This window comes from Lepidothrix coronata, unplaced genomic scaffold (genome assembly GCF_001604755.1).
Source record: "Lepidothrix coronata isolate B3197 unplaced genomic scaffold, Lepidothrix_coronata-1.0 Scaffold146, whole genome shotgun sequence".
Taxonomy (NCBI): Eukaryota; Metazoa; Chordata; class Aves; order Passeriformes; family Pipridae; genus Lepidothrix; species Lepidothrix coronata.
Window position 1 is genome coordinate 1093241 of NW_016690326.1, and position 20768 is coordinate 1114008.

At 39.3% G+C, this 20768-nt stretch overlaps 1 protein-coding gene across 4 annotated transcripts in view; it reads right to left on the minus strand.

Annotated features, from left to right (window-relative positions):
* The window catches only part of EBF1 (early B-cell factor 1), a 273845-nt gene that overhangs the window by 24726 nt on the left and 228351 nt on the right, over positions 1-20768 (minus strand). For all 4 annotated transcript variants that reach the window (XM_017828218.1, XM_017828217.1, XM_017828215.1 and 1 more), the window contains exon 11: positions 6764-6852. In XM_017828218.1, the coding sequence (XP_017683707.1) occupies positions 6764-6852 (89 nt within the window). The remainder of the gene's footprint in view (positions 1-6763; positions 6853-20768) is intronic.

A 20768-nucleotide genomic window follows, 5' to 3' on the forward strand; every position in this document is an offset into this window, starting at 1 on the left:
GGAAAAATATATATATATTTTAAAATGTTTTTAAAAAAAGAAACAATTTCTTTACTGCCACCTGCTGGAGTTGACAATAACCCTTTGTCCCACTAAAAGAACAAGCAGCCTCACTCAGAGGACAGTTACCATGAGCATTTAAAATACTGTGATCCCAGACACTTACAGTAGATTAGAATTTTTTATTGGTGCTATGTTGCCATAACAACATAAAGACAGCAGATGACTTAAGCTAAGCTTGCAAAGCAAAAGGCTGCTCATCTGGCAGTTAAAATGAATACAGTTCACTTCACAAGTTCCCCATATGGACCCTTAGTGTATGGTAATGAGGATACCATATGGTGGGAGAAAATGCACAGAGAACAATTGTGCTCCACTGGATGAGTGAAGTGAGCGGGAAGTTATGAGGAAACACAGGAGAGAGATTTGTGTGTGTGCTCTCTAACTCAAGGGTTTCTTTCAGAGGGGGGTTCTCTCTCTTCTTAATCTTCTTCTTAATATATACATGCACAGAAATGACAGAGAAACATATTGTACATTTTTCAACATCATTCATCATAAACTGTCAGCTGTGTTTGTAAATCAGCTTGGTAAGATCTTAGAAATTTGTAATTCTTAAAAGGTAAAAGTGCTAAGTTTTTAGACAAAGTGCAGGAAAATTTAAGCACTTCTGACAAGTAGAAACATTAGTGGTAATCATTTTAAAAATGCTTGCATCCTCTTGCCTGCATGTTTAGCTGTAAATAATGCCGCAATAAAAAAAAAAAAAAAAGCTTTAGAAAGGGGAGGGGAGGATGAAATGGAATAAATATTTTTTATTTTATTTCCAAAAGGATAAAAAAGTAATAGATGATCAGAGCCATATGCGTGCAAAATTCTGCTGTAAATGTACATATGCTATAAGTACGCTGTACTAACCCAATCCTAAACCTGGTAAGACAGCTTGCTAAAGGCTGCAAAGTCAATTTTGTACTACACATGCTTCATAAAAGATGAATATAAATGCATTAGTTAGACACGGTGAGCTAAATTAGAAGGTCAGGCAGGGCTGGAAGGGCTGAAATATCACACAACCAATGACTGTAATTACTCTTTTTTAAGTCTATTAAGTGGTGTTGTTCTATCAAGGCTCAGGGGTATAGGACATGAAGTACAAGATAAAGTAATGTGTATTTATTACTCCCACGGGATCAATTTACCAGATATTTTCAGCTCCATGGAGCAAAATACACAAATGCAGCCTTTGTTACTTTCTTCAAACTGTGGCTTTTTCCTTCAAAAACTCTGGTCCTCAAAGGGACCGTGTTTACCTGTTTGGTGTCTTCCTGTTAATTGTTGTATTTAAAACCAACAAGTATAAGGATACAGGAACAGAGAAATGTGGGGATCCCTCTTACAGGATGTTCAAACAAGTGGTTCGAGTTGCTCAGATGGAATGTGCAGACCAGAAAACCCAATCCCAGGCATGATTTTTACCCCAAGGCAAAGCAGAAATCGGGAATGGAGAACAGTGCAGAGCTCCTTGTCATCATGTTAGCCCTGATCTATTAAAAGTTTTGTCATAGATTCTAAATTACACCATCTGCTCATTTGCTGAGTAAATGCTGACCCACTTATAAAGAAAGCTCACTGAAATGCGTATGCACACTGTTGACCTTCAGAAAGGAAAGGGCTTCTTGCCAGCCATGTGTGTGTGGCTCTGCCCTTCAGCGAGATGTGGCTGTGGCTCTGTCCCTTATCTCCCTCATTTCAGACTCTTTGCAGATTCCCAGACACGCCTCTGACATCCACCATGCCATAAGGGTGATACTTTCACAGTTACCTCGGCATTTTGGTCATCTTCTCAAAAGCTTTGAAACTCTCTCCTTAAACCTTTTCAATAGGATAAATAAAATACCAAACCCCAAAAACCTACACAAGACCCTCAATCAACTAAATGCTCAAATTGTTAGGAAATTTAAAAAAACCCCACAACTGTTAAGGATTCAATACCAACATTAACTCTGGTCTCACATTGTTATAAATTTTAGAGTGGAATGTAGAAACCTCCAAGCACATCCCATGCCTTCCGTGCTGTACAGATGAACTTCAATAGCTCCTCTTCACATGCTCTCCTTCCCTGCCCATACTTAGTATAAAAGTTTTCTAACAATTCTCCTGTTACACTGGGTGGGGATTAAAAAAAAAAAAAGTGTTTTCTTAGCTGAAAATTACTAACTTGGGTTAAAATGCCCAGCATGTTGAGTTAGCAGATGGAGATCCTTTCTGGAATTTCCACTGGGTCTGTGTGAAGCAGCAAACCTGAGCTGCCTTGTCTTCATTGCTATTTTAACCTCCAGTAGCAAGCCTGGGCCAACCACCCACGTTTAGAGACAACCTTTATTTGCAATATAAACAATACCATGTCACGATGGATAAAGGGCAGATCTGTGGGATTTCATATGGAAAAAGACAACTGCTTTTGCCAGTCACTGATTCCTAATAACCACATGTCTTCTATTAGTGTCCTAAATGAGGAGGTGGAATATGTTTGGGGGGGTTAATGACTGACCAAAGAAAAGGAGCTGAAGGGAAGAAGGATCCTGGTTACCTGCTCTCTCTGCTCAGCAGGGAGGCCCCTGTGCATTAGAGAGAGAGAGGCTCCACTTTCATCTACATGAAGAGAAACCAGAAGTAAAGGTCCCTTTCAGGAGGGATAAGGGGTGTCCTAGAAAGCATTGAAGCAACAGACTGGGAAGGGAGAGGACGTCAGATCACAGAGGGGGTCAATGCAATGACTTGCTTCTCAAACACAAAGTGAACAATCTTGGTGCTTAATCTAAACACAAGTGATGAGTTGTAAGAGTGGTGAAAATGGCAAATAAAGTCTAGAAAATTGCATATAAAGAGGAATCGTTGCTATTAAATCATTTAGGATGGATGTGTTTCAAATCTAGCTCACAGTTGAAGCTGTTTTACAGCTATAGCTGCAGAGTTTTAACAAAAGTGCAGAATCGCAACGTATTTGCCAGGGATTTATTTTAAGGATTGTAGGGTGGTTATATGAATGAACCTTAATAGACTCAACATGTTGTTGGGATCTGAACTCTTCAGTGATCTCCACTGCAGTTTTGTACACAAGAACCAACAACACATGTTCATTTGTGTGCACAAATGGGAACACATGAGATGGAAATGGTGCACACACATGTGCAGGGTTATTCCTCAGCTCCACAGGCAGGCTCTCTACAGACTGCTCCTACAGGATGATACACTTTCATAACATTAACATCATGGTATTCCTTTTCACTTCTCCCCAGAGATCTCTTGTTTCCTCTGATCTGCCTCCTGTCTGTATTAGAAAGGAAAGACTACACTGCCCAGCACACTCCTGGTACTTGATCTCACTCCAAGCTTTGGGTGCTAATCCCACTGCCTCTTGTCTCTCGGTGTATATGCTTGTGCATGTGGGTGTGTATGTACAGACATGCACATCTGCTAGTGACATCCCTCCACTGGCTGCTTTCCCTGACCTTCTCTGTACAAGAGAACAGGATTCTGGCTCAGAGCTGGCTCCATAGCCCAGCTGCCAACATCAGCTCCCACTCTTCTCCAGAAACTATATATTTCAATTCCACTTTAAATACATTTCTACATCAACAGTCAGTCCAGCAGTTCAAAGACCCTGTTTCCCAGGTGCTCCCATTCTCCTCACTACGGGAGGACATTCTGCCCTGGAATTTGGCTACTGAAGTACTGAAAAGGAGAAAAAAAAATAAACCTGGCTTTTTTTCTTTGCCTGCTATCAGCAGATAGCCGGAACATTTAAAAAAAAAATTCATCCCAGGCATAAATAATGAGCACTTCTGAAAATACTGGTTCTAAACTAATAGAGATCAAATTTCTGAAATAGCCTCAATGGTTTTAGAAATGCTGTTAACTCATCAGCTCCGGAGGGCAGAGCATGTGCTAACACTCAGTTGATGGCCTCAACAGTTCTCCTTGACTGCAGGGATAAGTCACACTGTAAAATGCTCTGGATGGTCCATGGGAAGGACAACATGACCTTATGAACACAACAATTGTAACCATTTCTACTTCTTGAAAGATCTCTAATTCATCAGCAGTGTTTCAATGGAATAATGGTCACAAACTCTAGCAGTAATTAGAAAAATGTGTTTTGTTTTATTTATTTAATGCATAAGCACAAGCTTTTTAATGAACAGAAAGTGATGATGCACTGGCAGGACAGGAAAATGGAGGAAAGGGTATTGAAAGCTTTGAACACTGATCTCCTCTCTGCTGCTTCTCTCAAACATTTGCCCTCTTTGCCCGTGGTTCCACTGTGGAAGCCATATGGCTTCCAACACTCTTCTAAGTAGCCACTGAGAATTGTCTATAGTGGAATACTGCCAAAGCCCTTCCTGGTTTAATGACATGGGGAAGAGCACTGTGCTGTGCTCACCCAGGACAGACTCACTGCGTCCTTGATTGTGATCCTGGAGCCAGCGAGCAATGCTGGGAATTGAACCATCAGTACCTCAAATACAGAAGTCGACATGTGCCAAGCCCTGCTGCATTCAGCCTCTGTGCATGGCATATTAATGAGTCTTGAACTTGAGGTCCAACCTTCAAGCTTGCATAGAAGGAATTACCCAAAGAGAAAAAAAAATAAAGGTCCTCTCTTCGTCCTGTTTCCCTCTAAGCTTGCACAGTGTTTCTTCACTGAGTTTGTTCAACCCTTAAGCAGTAACCTTTTTTTTGGCCATAACATCATACCTCTGCATACATAACCACAATTTCCCTTGATTTAAAGATTTGAAAAAATAGCTTAAAAGACAGTCCAAACAAACACATTAAGCCAAGAGGGTGTATAGGGGACAGATGACTCAGGACTAACCTTCATTCTCAAATATCCTAAAATACCTGCTAAATGTTGAAGCTGGGATACAGAGCGAGATGAAGCTCTCTTCTGCCTGCTTTTATGTCCCATGACACTGGGGAGTAGAAACATGTGGTAACAGTCTCAGTCTAAATGGGAAAGAGGAGGGTGCTCAACCTGGTGGCTGCATTCCCATACGAGCACAGAGGAACATTCCTAGGGACCCTGTTGGTGCCAGGGGTGTCAGAAAGGGGGTCCAATACCCCAACCCAGAGGCTGGTGATGCACTACAACCCCCAGCTTCATAGCCCAACTTGGAACTGCTCAGTCTTATTTAAATTTAGATGAAAGCCATGGCCATCCACAAGTCAGCTGGAATGTCAGGTTCAGGAGTTTTGCAGCATTACTTCTGGGCCTTGCAAATACTTGGTGCATATTGAAGGCTGGCTTCTTCTTTTCTCAGAAACAATTTTTCTCCACAAGCACATTTGGTAGCAGATGCCCAATACAGATGAAAAAAAGCCCCTACAGAAGGATGCTCTCTTTCTTTGGAAAGGGTTGCACTTCTGGATGGAAATTTGACAAGCCATGAAAGCTGTGTCCTGCTGCAAATCTGTCCAAAAGTCAGGGAAAGGGACAGCTTGCAGAGGGTGAACAGAGCCAATGGAAAATGTAACTCTCCAGGACAGCATGTTTCTGTGGTGGTAAGAGGGAAGGACAACACACCAGTGACCCCAAAACCAGAGTCTGCAGCCTTCCTAGGCAAAGATAAAAGACTGAGCAAGCCTGGCCTGTAAAAAAGTCACTCACTGAATTTTACTTCTGTCAAGAAATTAAATAAATTAATTTACAGTGTTCATGAAATCTCACCTTTGAAACACTTTAGAAATTTAACTATTTTAAGCCTACAACAATCCCTGATGAAAACCTATGGACATGTCAGGAAGTTACAGAAGAAAGGTCACAAGTACTACCCAGTCACAAAGGTTATCCCGGACATGCATTAATTCAACGACTAATTTGTTATGTGTCTCAGGTCTGCAAATTCACATCTTCCTTTCCATAGGGAGTGTTCTCCCCAGCTCACTCAGTAACAGCCCTGATGTTAGAGCAGATAAAATACGTGGAGGCAGCTCCTCACAGACAGTGACTCCAGCTCAGAGCTCCTGTGGCAGCAAGCAACACTTTTTCAAATATCCCATCTCTTTCTCCAGTATTTCACAAAACTCACAGCAAATTCTTGCAAGGTAGCAAGAAGAGGCCTGAGTGCAGTCCCAGACAGTGTTTTCACATATGTGAACTATGTTTTTTCTCTCACAGCTTTTACTTGACAGAAATCAACAAAAACCTCTCACTAATTTTCATGGGAACAAACATCACTTCACTACACAATGCTCTAATTATACTAGTAATCTTGAAATAAAACAGTATATATAACCATTATTATCCTAAACCAATACATGGTGCAGCAGCAATGGACACACATTCCCTCAAGATCCAAATAACTCGATTTTATCAATGGTGAAGTTCTCAGAATTGTGCTGGCAAGTACTGCTGTGATACCAAAACCAAAAAGCATTGTCCTCCTATGAATAAGCTGCTCAAGTCCCAAAAGAGTAACCAGAAATTTGTTCATTTTAAGTACTTCAGAACACAAGAAAGATTTGCTTTTAACGAAGGCAAAAGCTGTTTGAGTTAGCTGTGACTGAGAAGGTCACAGAAGTCTCCTAAGCCTGCAGTGGAAGTTGCTGATTGGGCTTTCTTGGTCATGCCTCTGTTTCAGCTTATCTGGGTTGGGTACCAAACCAGGACCATCACGTTTATAGAGTCTTGCACTTTCAGACAAAAACATGCAGTAACCATCTTTACCATATTTAATAAAACAATAAACTTCGTGCTGACCTTTGGCAAGCGTTCGGGGTCACCAGGGTGCCGGGGGATAACCTTCTGTAACCTTTGGAAACCATAGTCAATGGTGGGTTCGTTCAGAGCTGAAACAACAACAAACAACATGGTGATGTGACAAAGGCATCGCAAGCGGCTCCGCTGGGCTGTGACAATGGGCAAAGGCATTGAGAGACCGAGGAAGGACCACAGCACAATCCCCTTTTACTGAAATCAGCACACACTGTGACATTTTGGTTCAAGCACTATTTGAGGTTGTTTCTGGGGCTTTCGTTCAAACAGCAAACCAAACCTTACCACTTCAGTTCCTACAAGAAGGTTGCTGGAAAAATTTGGGAATGTTGCACACATCTTCCAAATAGGAAGCAATTATTTTGTCTGAAAGGTACAATAAAATTAATTTGATAAATACTTTACACCCCATGTTTCGTGTTGGGTTTTTCCTCCTTATATATTATGAGGAAGGTCCTTTGTGATTGGAAGATCAAAGTAGTAACTATTCAGGAGCCTTTCTTGTTCCAGACTTGATTATCCGTATAATATGCTCCATGTGCAATGTTCACAGATGATTTTGTTGTGAAATACATGCATTTATCTTGGCAGAAGTTTTATTTTTTACTCATCAACACTGACTTCAGCAGCCCAGGCTCCAATCTGCACTAAACTGATCCAAAAGATTTAATGAATTAAAAAAAAATAAAAATCTATATTTTTACTTCATCTTTCTCTAGTCTTTGTCCAATAAAATGGAGGATAGGAATAGTGGAAGTGGAACACTGCATTAATAGAAGCTCTGATTGTGTCAAGCCTTTAAGCACATGCTTATCTGTAAGCACATACTTAAACCCATTTGCTTTCAACAAAGCAAATTTGAGCATATTATGTTTTTTATATGATTGCCTATAATTACAGGGGACTGCATTGAATGACCTTCTAGCTATATTTCCAGTCATATGATCACTTTAAAACTCAGATGTTAGTGAGACTTCAACATGTGCTTAAAATTTCCTAAGTGCTTTGGTGAACTGGAACAACAGTCAAGCATTCTTGAGCATCTCTAAACAACAGTGCATCTTGACTCTCCCATGCCAGTAGAGATGGTGAAATTTTCCACAGCAATTTATTTGCAATTTTTTGAGTTAAATGGAAAAAAACCCCAACAATTCCAATCTGGATTTTTATATTTTCAGCCTTTTTTTGGTGGAAAAAACCCACCTTTTTTCATTTTTTGAGTCACTTTAAAGTTTTTCTTATTGTCTTAGCTTATCAACTGCAAGCACAATTATTTCTTGCACAAGATCTGCTTACTAATTTATGAATATATCTTACACCTTTATGAAGGTCTTATTATGAACTTTATTATGTGGCTAGAATGATGTTATTAGAGTATTGCAAAGAGATTTAGCATCAAACTATATATCCCGGCCTCACTTCTGCAAGCACCCTCATGTGGCTCAGTGTTGCTTATCCCACAGCAAGTTACACTGATCCATCACAGTGATCACCATGGCACAACCTGTCCATACTTCCACATTTTAAGTGAATAGATCATTTTTTTGTACTCCTAAAATTAAAGATCTTCATGTGATCGTGAAACTAATATACAATCCCTGGCTTGTTTTTAATTAATTGGTATGCCATAACAAGCCCACAAAACAATCCCTTTAAATTATTACTTTTTTCAAACCACGTTTCTACAGCAAATGGTCCTACTGGTAACCAAAGGGTCAGATTTTTATCTCCTTCTGGACCTTCAGTACATCCCACCCCCATAAGCAAATCCAGCAATGCTACTGCAAATTGAGGCAGAGCAATGTGGTGTAGGGGGATGTGGACCTGCCTGACAGTGGTGAACCACAAGTTTGTGGCTGATGGGGACTGGCTGGAGAGGAACGTGGTCCAGCAGAACCTCAGCATTCCTCAAATATCAGAAAGGAATCTTCTGATCATATCCCAAAATTACTCTTGCAATATTATGGTAACACCAGAGGAGAAGTCCTTCAGGATTCTACTTTCTGAGCTTTTCATTACCCCAGAGGTCATGGCATACCTCTAGTCTCCTTGTTTGGTTGGAGTTTTTCCATGCATTTCCTTTCATTGGAAATATCTGAATCTGATCTTTTATTTATATTCAGGTTATCATATGGAAGAGGTAAGAATAAGGCTTTTCCCCTGCCCTTTCCAGTTTTGGGATGGTTGGGCCTTTTTTCCACAATTCCTTTCACACCTTGACCTCTCTGTTGCATAGTTTTGCAGAAAATATCAGTTTACAGTACCTTGGTTTGCAAGCCCCTGGTTTCATTACCTTCAAGTTACTTACAAGGCTTCTTGTGGATATGCTTAGTTTAAACCATCTTGAAGTTTTACAATAAATTAACACTATTTATATTTATTATCAAAATAACTGTTCACTGATAAGATAAAAAAAACCCCTACAGTTCAAATTTACATTTCTTCTGCAAATATGTTCAAAGATTTTTAGCGTGGTTCTGCCAAATGTGTTTCTTCTCTAATTCAGTCTAGTTTATGGCCATTTTCCCTTTAGATCCTTTGGGAAAGTAGTTACTAAATTCTGCAGTATTATAAATGGAGGCCAGTTCTGAAATCCCCCCAGAGTTAGCAGTCATTTTCTCATATCTTCCCACACATTCAACACATTTGAAATCCACAGAGTATTTCCTCTGAGTATTTTCTGAACTAAATGACCAAAAAAAATGTTAACTTTATGGTCCAATCTCACAAGGCATCACACATCCTATGAGAGATAGTGAAAACTTTTTTCTTCAAATAGCTTCAGCTTTAGCTGAGCGCTGGAGAGAGGCTGCACGCAGCAATCTGCAGGATTGGGTCCTAAACTGTACTTGTTAAATATCAGTTATTACTCTATAACCGTTCAACCCTTTCAATATTAGATAAATAGGAAAAAAAAAAAAAAAGAAAATCTTTAGTTGCCTGAGCATGTAACCACAGACTGGACAATATCAGTCCTCCATTCCTTGTTCATTTACAACCCAAGTCAAAAGTAATTAGTCATCCCTCAAAGAAACAGATCTGTTTACATACTTAACCCCACCTTCAGCGCTAAAGCCACACCAGTTTTGTGTCAGGAGCTGGCAAAACTCCAAAGCAAAGGGGATATTCTGATCTCCAAGCACTGCAGAAGAGCCAGAGCTCAGGCCACGGTCAGTGGCAGCTGATGGTCAAGGTCAGACAGCAGCTTCCTCCAGGGCTTTCCTCTGCCCCAGTACCTGTGACTGCTCTCTGCTGTTGAAGCCCATTCATAATAACACATTTCCCAGTGCTCTAATTCAAATAATGGTTTTTTTCCCCATGATTAGAAAAAAAGAATCGATAAGGAATACAAACTCTCTATTTGTGTTCTTGACATCCATACATTAAAAACAAGCTACACATATGGTACTTAAAATGCATTCCCATTACCCTATATTTTAAAAGTACTATGGAAAGTACTACTAACTTTAAAAAACTATGCTAAATTCAAATAGGTCCCAAGGCTAATGGAAGCAATTTGTATACCAACCCAAACTGACTGGCCCACTTTTCAAAATACAGGTATGATAATCTTGTGGTTTTAAAAGGACATTTAAATTGAAAGACTGTGAATTTAGTACATAATTATACCAATAGAACCCTTTAACTTGTCAACTTGTAAATCTAAAAGGCTATCAATCATTTCTAAAGAGGAAATAAACCTTAAAATTCTTTGATTGACAGTGCTTACTTTTTATGTGGAAAAAAAAAAGGAGTAAAGTGGCCAGAAATCCATTTACAAAAGTACATTGTTTTACATAGGTGAGTAAAAAGCCAATAATTACACCTCCAAAAGACATATAAATCAAGGTAAGTACTTTTCCCTCACTTACATATTTTAAGTTGCAGTAAACTTCAGGTAACTTTTTATTAAAATACTTTTCGAAATGCAAAGCTTATTGAAGCCATTAATAGAGTAGCATTTTCATTTAAGCTAATATAATCATTTTTGCAAATACAAGATTTAAGCCATTTTTCTCCTTCCAAACAATAAACTTTCAGCCTGTCTCTTGTGTGAATTAACTAAAATTACACCCAGGTGTACAAAATCTGTCTATCTATCCTAGTGTATGAGTTAAGGCACAATATTTATTATTCTTACCATTTTATGAATTACTTCTTAAACCCTTGAGGAAGAACTTTCTTTCAAATTAGACTCTAACAGAATAAGCCATGAAGCTCTTTATTCAGCAAGTCTAAAGCCATAACTCATAAAATCTAAGGCTTTTAATCAAGAAAATGCACAATGTCAAAGGAAATAAGGATGTGTACAATATATTCATCTTTTCAAAGTCCAAATTATTTTTCAACAAAAATACTGCTTATGCCTGTGAGAAAAAATGTTCCCATCATAACTACAATTTCAAATTCTTCACAAATAATTTTAATAACCACATGTAGATAATACATTATCTTTTAAAAGTCTCTTTTTTTTAACTAGTCAGTGGAGAGCTTTTTTTAATATTTCACATAATGAATTCCTACTGTGTCAATAAAGCTTTGGTTGTTAATTGAATGACTGTCTGATGTATCTGAGAGAGGAATTTGTTTCTCTGGCCATGCTGCCAACTTACAGCAGAATGATCGACACTTAATATCAGCAATTAAAAGGACCTGTTCAAATATCATATGGAATTCGTAGCTTGGGGTAGTGTAGGAGAACTCTTCACCAAGGAAAACTCATTCAGCGAATGCAGAGAGTAATTGAATTAGACACATTTTAACATTATTATTCAAAGAAAAATAAACACACGCTACATAGAAGCATTATGGAAATATTCAGAATGTAAAACATATCCAGTTAATTTGTTTCCCATGCATTCATGGTTTCATTTATTCCTTTTATTTTTCAGTCCTTGTTTCTTTTTCATTCTATTTGACCCAGAACCAATGAGAAAGCAGCACTTAGACCTATGAACTTCCCTTATGCTTTTCTAGTGGAATAGGCTGCAAGGAGAGGGAAAGGACTCTAAGGGCTCAAGTAACCAAAACCAAAAAAAGGTTGAAGACTACAAACAAATTTGCCTCAGGTCCACAGGTCTGACCGTCCCTATCTCAGAGGAGAAATCTGGTCTTGATTGTTTTAAGTGAAACACTCAGGGGAAGGCTGTACACACTGCTGAGAAATAACAGAATGGGGTTCGAGCAACTCCAACTCAGAGTAGTCACAAAAAAGTTGTGGCTTTCAGCTCCTCACTGTTACCGAGCATGGACTCTCCGAAGGGATGGAAGCAGGAGCTCCCGCCTCTTGCTGAGGCAAGATGTTGCCACAGAGCTGATCCGGGGTGTTTGCCTTCACTAACATATAGGGCTTCTGTTGCCAAGCTCTGGGTGATTTCTTCTACAAGCCCCTGACTCTTACAAAATAAACCATTGCCTCTAGAAGATGGGAATAGGACCGGAGAGACCATAGTAATGTCAAACTTCAGGCGCTAAAATGCCTTGCTAACGCCCTGCATTACAGCAATGATAACGAAAGATGTTACAAAGCAATATCTTGACACATCAGGCTGTAGGCAAACCCTATCCACCAAGTCTTATGCATAGTGGCCTCTTTATTGCTGGTCTACAAATACACCAAAAAAACCCCCACTTCAAAACCCCATCATCAAGTGAAAAAAAGTCTGTTTTGCAAATCTCTCAAAAGAAGAAGACTTTTCCTTTGCTAATTAAAGCTCCTTAAATGAAAACATGCAAGCATTTGAGCTAGTTGTTGTTGTTGTTGTTGTTGTGAATTTGGCTTGCTTTTTTTAAAGTTTTCTTTCCACTGACTTTCCCTGGAGTGTTTATTCCCACAAGTGATGGAAAACGGAAGCGGGTGGGACAGCGAGAGCCTGCACAGAAAGGTCTGAGCTAGAAAGGCCCTTCCAGGGCTAACCCAGAATTTCCTTGCTTTTCTGATCTCACTTTAATCCCTCACTTAAAAATGCTCTTGTGCATTGAATTTCCATTTTTAAAATCAAACTGTGACATTGTGTCATTTTTTTTAAATTAGAAATAGGGATATCTGAAAAAATGTAATTCCTACATTTTATTGCCATTCAATGGCCCAACAGACACCACATGCATGTGTCAAGGAATAAGAAAAATGAAGAGCTGAGTCAAATGACAAATCTAACACATAGATCTCCTGAGTTTCCCTAGTGACTGCTCTTTACTTGAACTAAAAATGCAATAGGCCAGTGTTTGAGGCAGCTCCACTGTGTTCATCAGTGTTATTACAAACATGATAGACAGCATGATATTTTCTTCCTGAAAACAATTTTTCTTCAGCAACTAAGAACCAGAGGATTTATTCCCTTCCCACCCAGCCCACTCTCTGCCACCAGTGGAGGTGCTGAAGATGCAAGGAATGCGTGTCTTGAGCCCTAATTTTTTATGAAAGCTACAGGATGAAATTACTAGATTTGCCTAGCAAGAATCATATACTGGTTTCTCAAAACACATTAACTCAGAATGTTCACTCTTAGCAACCTGCAACCTAGCTTGGAAAAAAAACCACCTAAAACAATTTGTGAGCTTCACAGTTTCTTCTTCCTCTGACTGCACTGACCTCTTGTCTAATGGGGAAGATTTGGCCTTAAGGGAGTCTGAAACAGAGTCCAGTTTCAGGCACTGGAATTTAAACCTACCAATTTCACAACAGGCTGGTAGAATTCACTGGGGATATGTATACAGAGGGACAGAAGGAAATTAATGCATGTTGGTTACTTCATCATTTAACCTACTTGTCTAGGTTAATTGATGCACCTTTGGCTGTTATTATAAATGGCAAAGAAGAGCATTTACACGTTAATATTTTCCAATTTTTCAGACACATTCTAGTACTCCACATGAACATGCAGTAAAAGATTTACTGAAAATGGCTGGCTCTCAATGGCTTGCCCCTTCATTTAAATAAATAAAAATATGTGTACAAATACACACAAGCACAAAAATGTATCCAAGCCAAGATTTAAAATAATGGGTGCATAAGGTTAGCTATAAGACCTATATTTAGACCTACTTTAAAACATTTTGAAAAGAAAGACACTGCATTTATTTTTAAACTTTGGCTCAGAAACAGATGCAGAGATGTACCATAGAGAGTGTGGGAGATGCTAAACTGTCACCTCATGTAACCTTTCCTTTCATTCTCTACTATGCATATTTTCAAGATTTTTCCTTTGCATGGACTCCTCAAATTCTACAGTGTAGGTGCAGACACCTTTAAAATTGTCATAGGGATAATTTTGTATTATATACAGGAAGTTTTTTCTTTTTGTCACTCTTCACAAACTCCTTTGGGGTAGACAGCATTGAAAACCACTGTTGAAACACGTTTTCATGCAGAAATATTTCCTTTTGAGTAATGCCTCTCTTGCTTTTAACCTTGTTATTTCTCATCTTCTCTTCAGATTATTAAAAAAATAATTATTACCAAGGGATGCATAAAGAAAAACTCAGTGTCCTGCCTGAATGCCAAAGGCATTCCTATCAGAAAGCATCTTAGTCTAAATTTGGTTGTTTCTCAGAATTGTAGACTTCTGACGTGCAAGTGCACTATGGTCAAAGCAAAAAGAATCTTCAAGAGAGAAAACTGGAAAAACACCAGCTATCACATCCAAAATCTTTGAAAATGAGATTCACAGAGAAACACAAGTAGAGCTGAATCATAAAAATGAGATGAACTATGCCTAGCTGTAATGAACATTATAGGTGTGGTGCTCTTGGAAGGGACTGACCTGCTGTGAGGTTTAATTTAGGTCTTTAACCCCTCTCCGTAACTAAGGTTAAATCCCTTGAGAAAACAATCGTTTCCAAACATATTTATTTCTAAATATTAACTTTGATTTGTCTACATGAAATTGTGATAAGGCTACTCACTCAAAAGCAAACAGACCATTTTGAACATACTCTTGATGGTGCAGCAAATAGTTTAAAATTAAAACAGTTGGGTTTGTTCTTTGCTAGTTTGTAACATTTAAATAGAAATGTATAATTTGAGAGCTCTCACAAGTCTCTGATTTTAGCAGCAGATATATCACCTGCTTCTATAATTGTTCAGGGTTGGGGGTTTTTTGCAAAAATTTTGACAATAACTGTTATCAAGGGTAAAAAAAAAAATAGTACCAGCCTGTCTGATAAACATGTTTCCCTGCCCTCACACCCCAGTGAGCACTGTGACACTATACTTTTATCATCTAGTGTGTGCTCAGAATGAGCTTAGAACAGCAATTGCCAGGAATAGGCAGGCGATAAACTGCATTGATTTAACACATCTTGTTTTCAATCATGCTCGGATTTTCTGAGCACGCATTTTTCCTGTACTTCAGCTTGTAGCTTTTATCTGACGAGCTGATCCCTTTTCACTGGAAAATGAAAAGGTCGCACAATAAGACACGGTTTACTGGAACTTGAGCACGCACCAGGGAAAGTATTTTAGATAAATACTGTCAGACATAGTGGAGCTGAATTTCAACAACACAATTGCTAAACAACAATACTTATTACTCTCTAGAACAAGCCTACAAGCAACTTACAGCTCACAGCAGGGGAGATCTCAGAGTTAGGCTCAATAGTTAAAGAAATCTTATTCAAGCCTGTTTAAAGATGCAGCATTGCTTTTGCCTTACATGCACCAACTAGCTATACCTCAGGACCAAGCTAAATGCCCCCTCAGATGCTTTAATAGGCAACTTATAAATAAAGGAAAACCACATCAATGACTTTTCTTATTCTTTTGTCTTTTTTTTTGGCAGAAAGGTGATTGACTACATGCTTGATTTAATTTAATCAAATGGAGTACAAGGTGGTGGTAAAAATAAAATTATCCAAATGTGAAAGTAATTTAACTGAAACTAATTCATTAACCAAGGTGAGCTGCTGAGGAGGTCAGTAAACAAACAAGGAGTAATATGGCATGAACCATCTACCAATGGCCAAGGTACAGTAGGCTCATAAGAATAATTCATTTCCCTCCTCCCTCTGAGGTGACTGCAATGATCTTGACCAATATAGCACTAAAAGCAAAATATCCTCAATTATTCCTACAAGAAGGGGTAAAGAAAATTTACAAGATACTCTTTACTGCACTGATTACACCCAAGAAAAGATCTCACCAAGTCAACAGGCAATCTGACTTCATTTTCTTCCTCAGCCTAAGTTGACTAACACCCTTCTCCCTATGAGGGCTCTCTCAGAACTCATTTACAGGTACTTCTGCACCACTGTCAAAAAGCATGTAAGCACTCTTACAAAGCAAAAGTACTGCAAACAGGTGAAAAGTCCTTCCTGCCTTTTCTCTTCTCCATGGTATATCTGGTGACCAGTGACAGGACCCAAGAGAATGGCCTGAAGTTGTGTCAGGGGAGGTTCAGGTTGGATATTAGAAAAAGGTTCTTCACCCAGAATGTGGTTGGGCACTGGAACAGGGAAGTGGTCACAGCACCAAGACTGACAGAGCTCAAGAAGTGTTTGGACAATACTCAGGCACATGGCTGGTCCTGTGCAGGGCCAGGAGTTGGACTCAATGATCCTTGTGGGTCCCTTCCTACTCAGCATATTCTGTGATTCTGTGATCATTCATCACTTTTGCTTACAATTATATACTTTTGCTTACAATCTGTGCAAGATGGGGGTAGGAAACTCCAGCCTGTGATCCAATCTGCACTTCTGGAGAAAGCAGCCATGCCCTCCAGGCAGCCAATCACCAAGACACAGCTGCTGGCTCAGCTTAGCTACGCAAGTAATGAGACACAGGGATACCACCTATTCTTTAGGAAAGTTGCAATACAGAGGGAAGTCCCAAAATCAGAGCATCATCCCCATAAACCTCCTTCCCATTTATCTATCAGCAACGTCAGTGCAAAAGAGGTGCAAAATATTTCTGTTTTCTTCGCTCCTCCTGAATGTGCTTATTAGTCATTTGGGTCCACCATAAACTCATCTTAAATTCACTTTGTCCAAGATCCTGAACCAGTTTAAAGCAGAATCATTATGGCAATTTTTGTGAAACTATACTGCTACTGACTGGAGCTTAGTTTGCATATACACATCAGATAGCCAAGTCTCCAGCTCTAGTCAGATTCATCTATCTTTTTCAGATATTATGCTCACATTGTAAGTCTTACAGAAAGAATATGGTAAATATTATTTAAATCACATTTTGAATTATAATTTTAAATAGGCAAGTCACAAGCAAAGGAATAGACCTCAAGAAAAATATAAAGTAAAATCCAACTTTGCATGCAATGCCATTTTACAATCAGCCTCATGAGCCTGACTGCTAGAGAACTCACACAAGCATTGATTTCTTCCTCTCACCTGGCAAGTTTTTTTTTTGCTAGACGAGTAAGTTGAAAATCCGTGCTGCATTTTAGGGTTATCTCATGCAACACGGGCAGAATTCTGATATGTCTTCTCCATTAAGTGCTCATAATCCCAGAAATGAAAGTAACTCATTTCTTCCCAGGGTGCCTGTTAACTGAGAAACTCATCTTAATTGAATGCACAGATCAGTTAACCATCTTCAGATTCGCAAGCCATTAGTGCCCCATTTGCACAGCAGCTCTGCTGGCAGGTCTCCTCCCAGCCCCGCGCTCAGGGGGGATCGGAGGTTCAGCGAAGGAGGGGAGGTGCTGGAGGGGATGAGCAAAGCACCGTCAAGGGCTTATGCTCATGACAAAATGAGTGCTCTGGGGCTGAACAGGCTTTTGCTAAATTATCGGCGGTAGATCACCTTGCCAGTCAATTACAGGGGAATCAACAAATACTGCAGCTCTGCCCCCAAATACGAGTTAAATAGCCTTGGAACACGCCTACAGAGAGATCACTAATCTGGAATCTGGAGCCTCACAGGCATAAGAGAAGAGGAAGTAAAAATAATTGCTTATATCACTCCCTTTGCATCTTGCCTCTCTTCCACCCTCACAATTTACCATCTAGAAAATACTTGGTAAACCAGTGAAGATGAGTATGGAAATTAAAATATCTGAAGTGCAACCGTTTGCCTATAAAGCTGACGCTTCAAAAATAAGCTGCAAAAGGCAAGGAAAAGACGATCCAGACTGAAACTCACAGTCCTGTTATGACACACTTGCAATGTTTCATTCACAGTGGGAGTGAACTGACCTTTGGTTCTTCACTGCTGAGTCCGGGATATGCAGCAAAACATCTCAGCTGCTTGGTGGCACCCCAAAGCAGTAACCACACCCCTGTGCTCATCAGCACTTGTTCATCAACTAACTAACACTGTTCTGAGGTAGCTGAAACTTTTCTGCACCCCAGTAGGGCTCACCAAAATTAACCATTCTACTTTTAATAGGATTTTAAAAAATATTGTGGTTTGGATTAATTTTTCCTGAATTGGAAATATTACAGTTTCCCTAATTCAACAGAGAGGTAGAATAAACAGATTAAAGACTGCAACCAGAAAATTATTAGAGAATAGAGTGAAAAATATAAAGTTACCCTAACCCTAACCCTGATACCATCACACAGGTTTATAATCATGAATTTGCATCTGTTTATTTACAATTTTTTTAGGTATCATTGGCAGCCTATAGGAAAATTCAGATCCCAGCTCTGAAGTTATCAATAAAATACCTTCCAAGTAGCATAATATTACCATTTTCTCATGTATAAAACAAATACCTGCCTTCCATCCAATTCAAAACAAAAGCAAATCCCAGTGTAATAGATTACATTATTCTGCATAATTTTTTTCCAGTAGATTTCATAAGAATTGTTGTCATAAAAAATTGCCACCAAAATATATGTGTATTGTACTAATATGCCTCAAAGTTCAATACCTACACAAACAGTATCATCAGGTGATAAAAACAAAGATGCTGCAAGTGTGACATGAAAAAAAGAGTATTCAAATGTTAAAATCTAATTTAGCAATTTGCAAATTGCCACTCTAAAAGGAGGAATTTAGCATTAATCTTGCTGGAAGTGGCATATTTATCAGTAACTGATTTGTAGCTTTCCAGGCAGTAAGCAATAGATATAAATACACTTCTGGGCCCATCAGCACTATGCAAGAATGAGCTTAAACAGACAAACTCACTAAGGCCCTGAGTGAGCAAAGTATTAAGCACCTGCCTGCCAGAGTTAATTAGTCTGCACAGAGCAAAGCACCGATGCTTCTGCTCCTGGTCCAATCCAGCTCCATCAAAACAGCTCTGGGGCATCCCTGCTTCCTGCTCTCCTAGGTGGTGTATCAAAAACAGTGAAGCTCTTCCTTCCTCCATGATCCCACTCCATGCCAAGCCCATGGTCTTGCTATCCAACCACTTGTGGGAAGGGCACCTCCGCTCACCAAGGAGGACACAGGGACAGGGGTGGGGAGGAGCAGCCTCCTGCTCCATCTCTTGGCGCTGCAAACTTCAGAGAGGAGCTACTAGTCTTGCATGTGGCTCCTCTGCAAAGCAGCCACAAAGGCTGGCTCTGTGCAAGGGAGAATTTGCAAAAATGTCCAATCTTGGGCTTCTGAGAAAATCACTTTGATTTTGCACTGAAAAGCCTGTGCTGGTGCCTGGCAGCCTGTGTGTGTCACTGGGCAGAGTCAGGGAGGCACGGCCCACACCTTAGATGGACTCTAAAGTAAGAAGATTCCCACTAGTGGAGTTCACTCACTGTATTGTCATTGATTTTTACATTCTCTTCCCTGTCTGAGTGGATGATCCACATTCAGTGGCAAAGGCAGTTATTAAAAATAAATCTAAGTTGTAGCTGATTGAGTACAAAAATGGACAGGGTATTGTGCATCCTGCTGGAGCAGATGGATCCTCACTCATCAAAGCCAAAGCTGGGAGAGACACAGCAATGATATTTAAGTCTAGGACATGCAAGCTGGTAGATGCTTTCCCCAAGTAGCAAAGGAAAATCTAATGTCACTTTTTTCTTCCAAACTTTGCTTGTTGCACAAAACAAAAGTGAATGAGCAAAAGAGGCAAAAAAATCCCACGAGATTCCCCTGCTCTACCTGTCAGTCTCCTTTGTTCCCTTTCATTCTGTAATTCTGCCCCCCCCAACAGCATAACAGACAAAGTCCCCTTCAAAAACTACTATTTCAGTAGTTTATAACAAGTATAAAGTAAAACATGTACTGAAACACTCATAAAAGGAAACTAAATACATCATCTCCTGGGCACCCAGAACAAAACTAGAAAGAAATACTTTTTTTTAACATTCAAATATTCTCATATTAAATAATTGGAAAGGGAGAGGTCCAACTCTGCTTTACAGCTTGTTATGCTGTGAAATACCATATTATTCTATAGGCAGCATTCATCTTCCTTCAGCTAAAGTGACCCACTGAACTCTGGTGTGTCAGATGGCAGAATTTAGTTTCAAATACTCTTAAAAAAGCAGTCAGGGTTGATTTTTATTACATTTAACTACTAAGCATGCAAATAATTATTTATTATTGGTTAGGCTTTCAAATCCCACTGGATGAAAGAACACATTACATGATTTGTTCTGAATTTTTTTTTTAGCATTAAAAGCTCTGTATTTCAATCAGATTATGGCTGTGGGGACCTTAAGTTTCAAGGTATTTCCCCTGCAAAAAAGATGTATTTCCAATAGCAAGAGTGAAGTGACCCTCTTTGTTGGGTACCTATGCAGTGATTTTTTGCCCTAGTAGAAGAACTCTTTCCACATTATTTGGCACCATACATTCCTTGTAATTTATAGTTGTCCTGAATTATTTCTCAGTTTTAGAGCTGGGGAACAAATAACCACAAAGCCATAAAATTTAGGTACCTATGCCTATTTAAAAATCCCAGCAGGCACCTAAATGAACTTTCAGAACTGCAAATGCAATTAAAATTCTGACTGTAAGTAACAGAGTCAAAATTACAAAAGAAGCCTGAGATTAAAAACAGGGTTTTCTGCCATTGGATGATGAGCTGCTGCTCACCAGTGCTGTGGACCTGCAGTTTGCACTGTCTGGTAGCGTCAG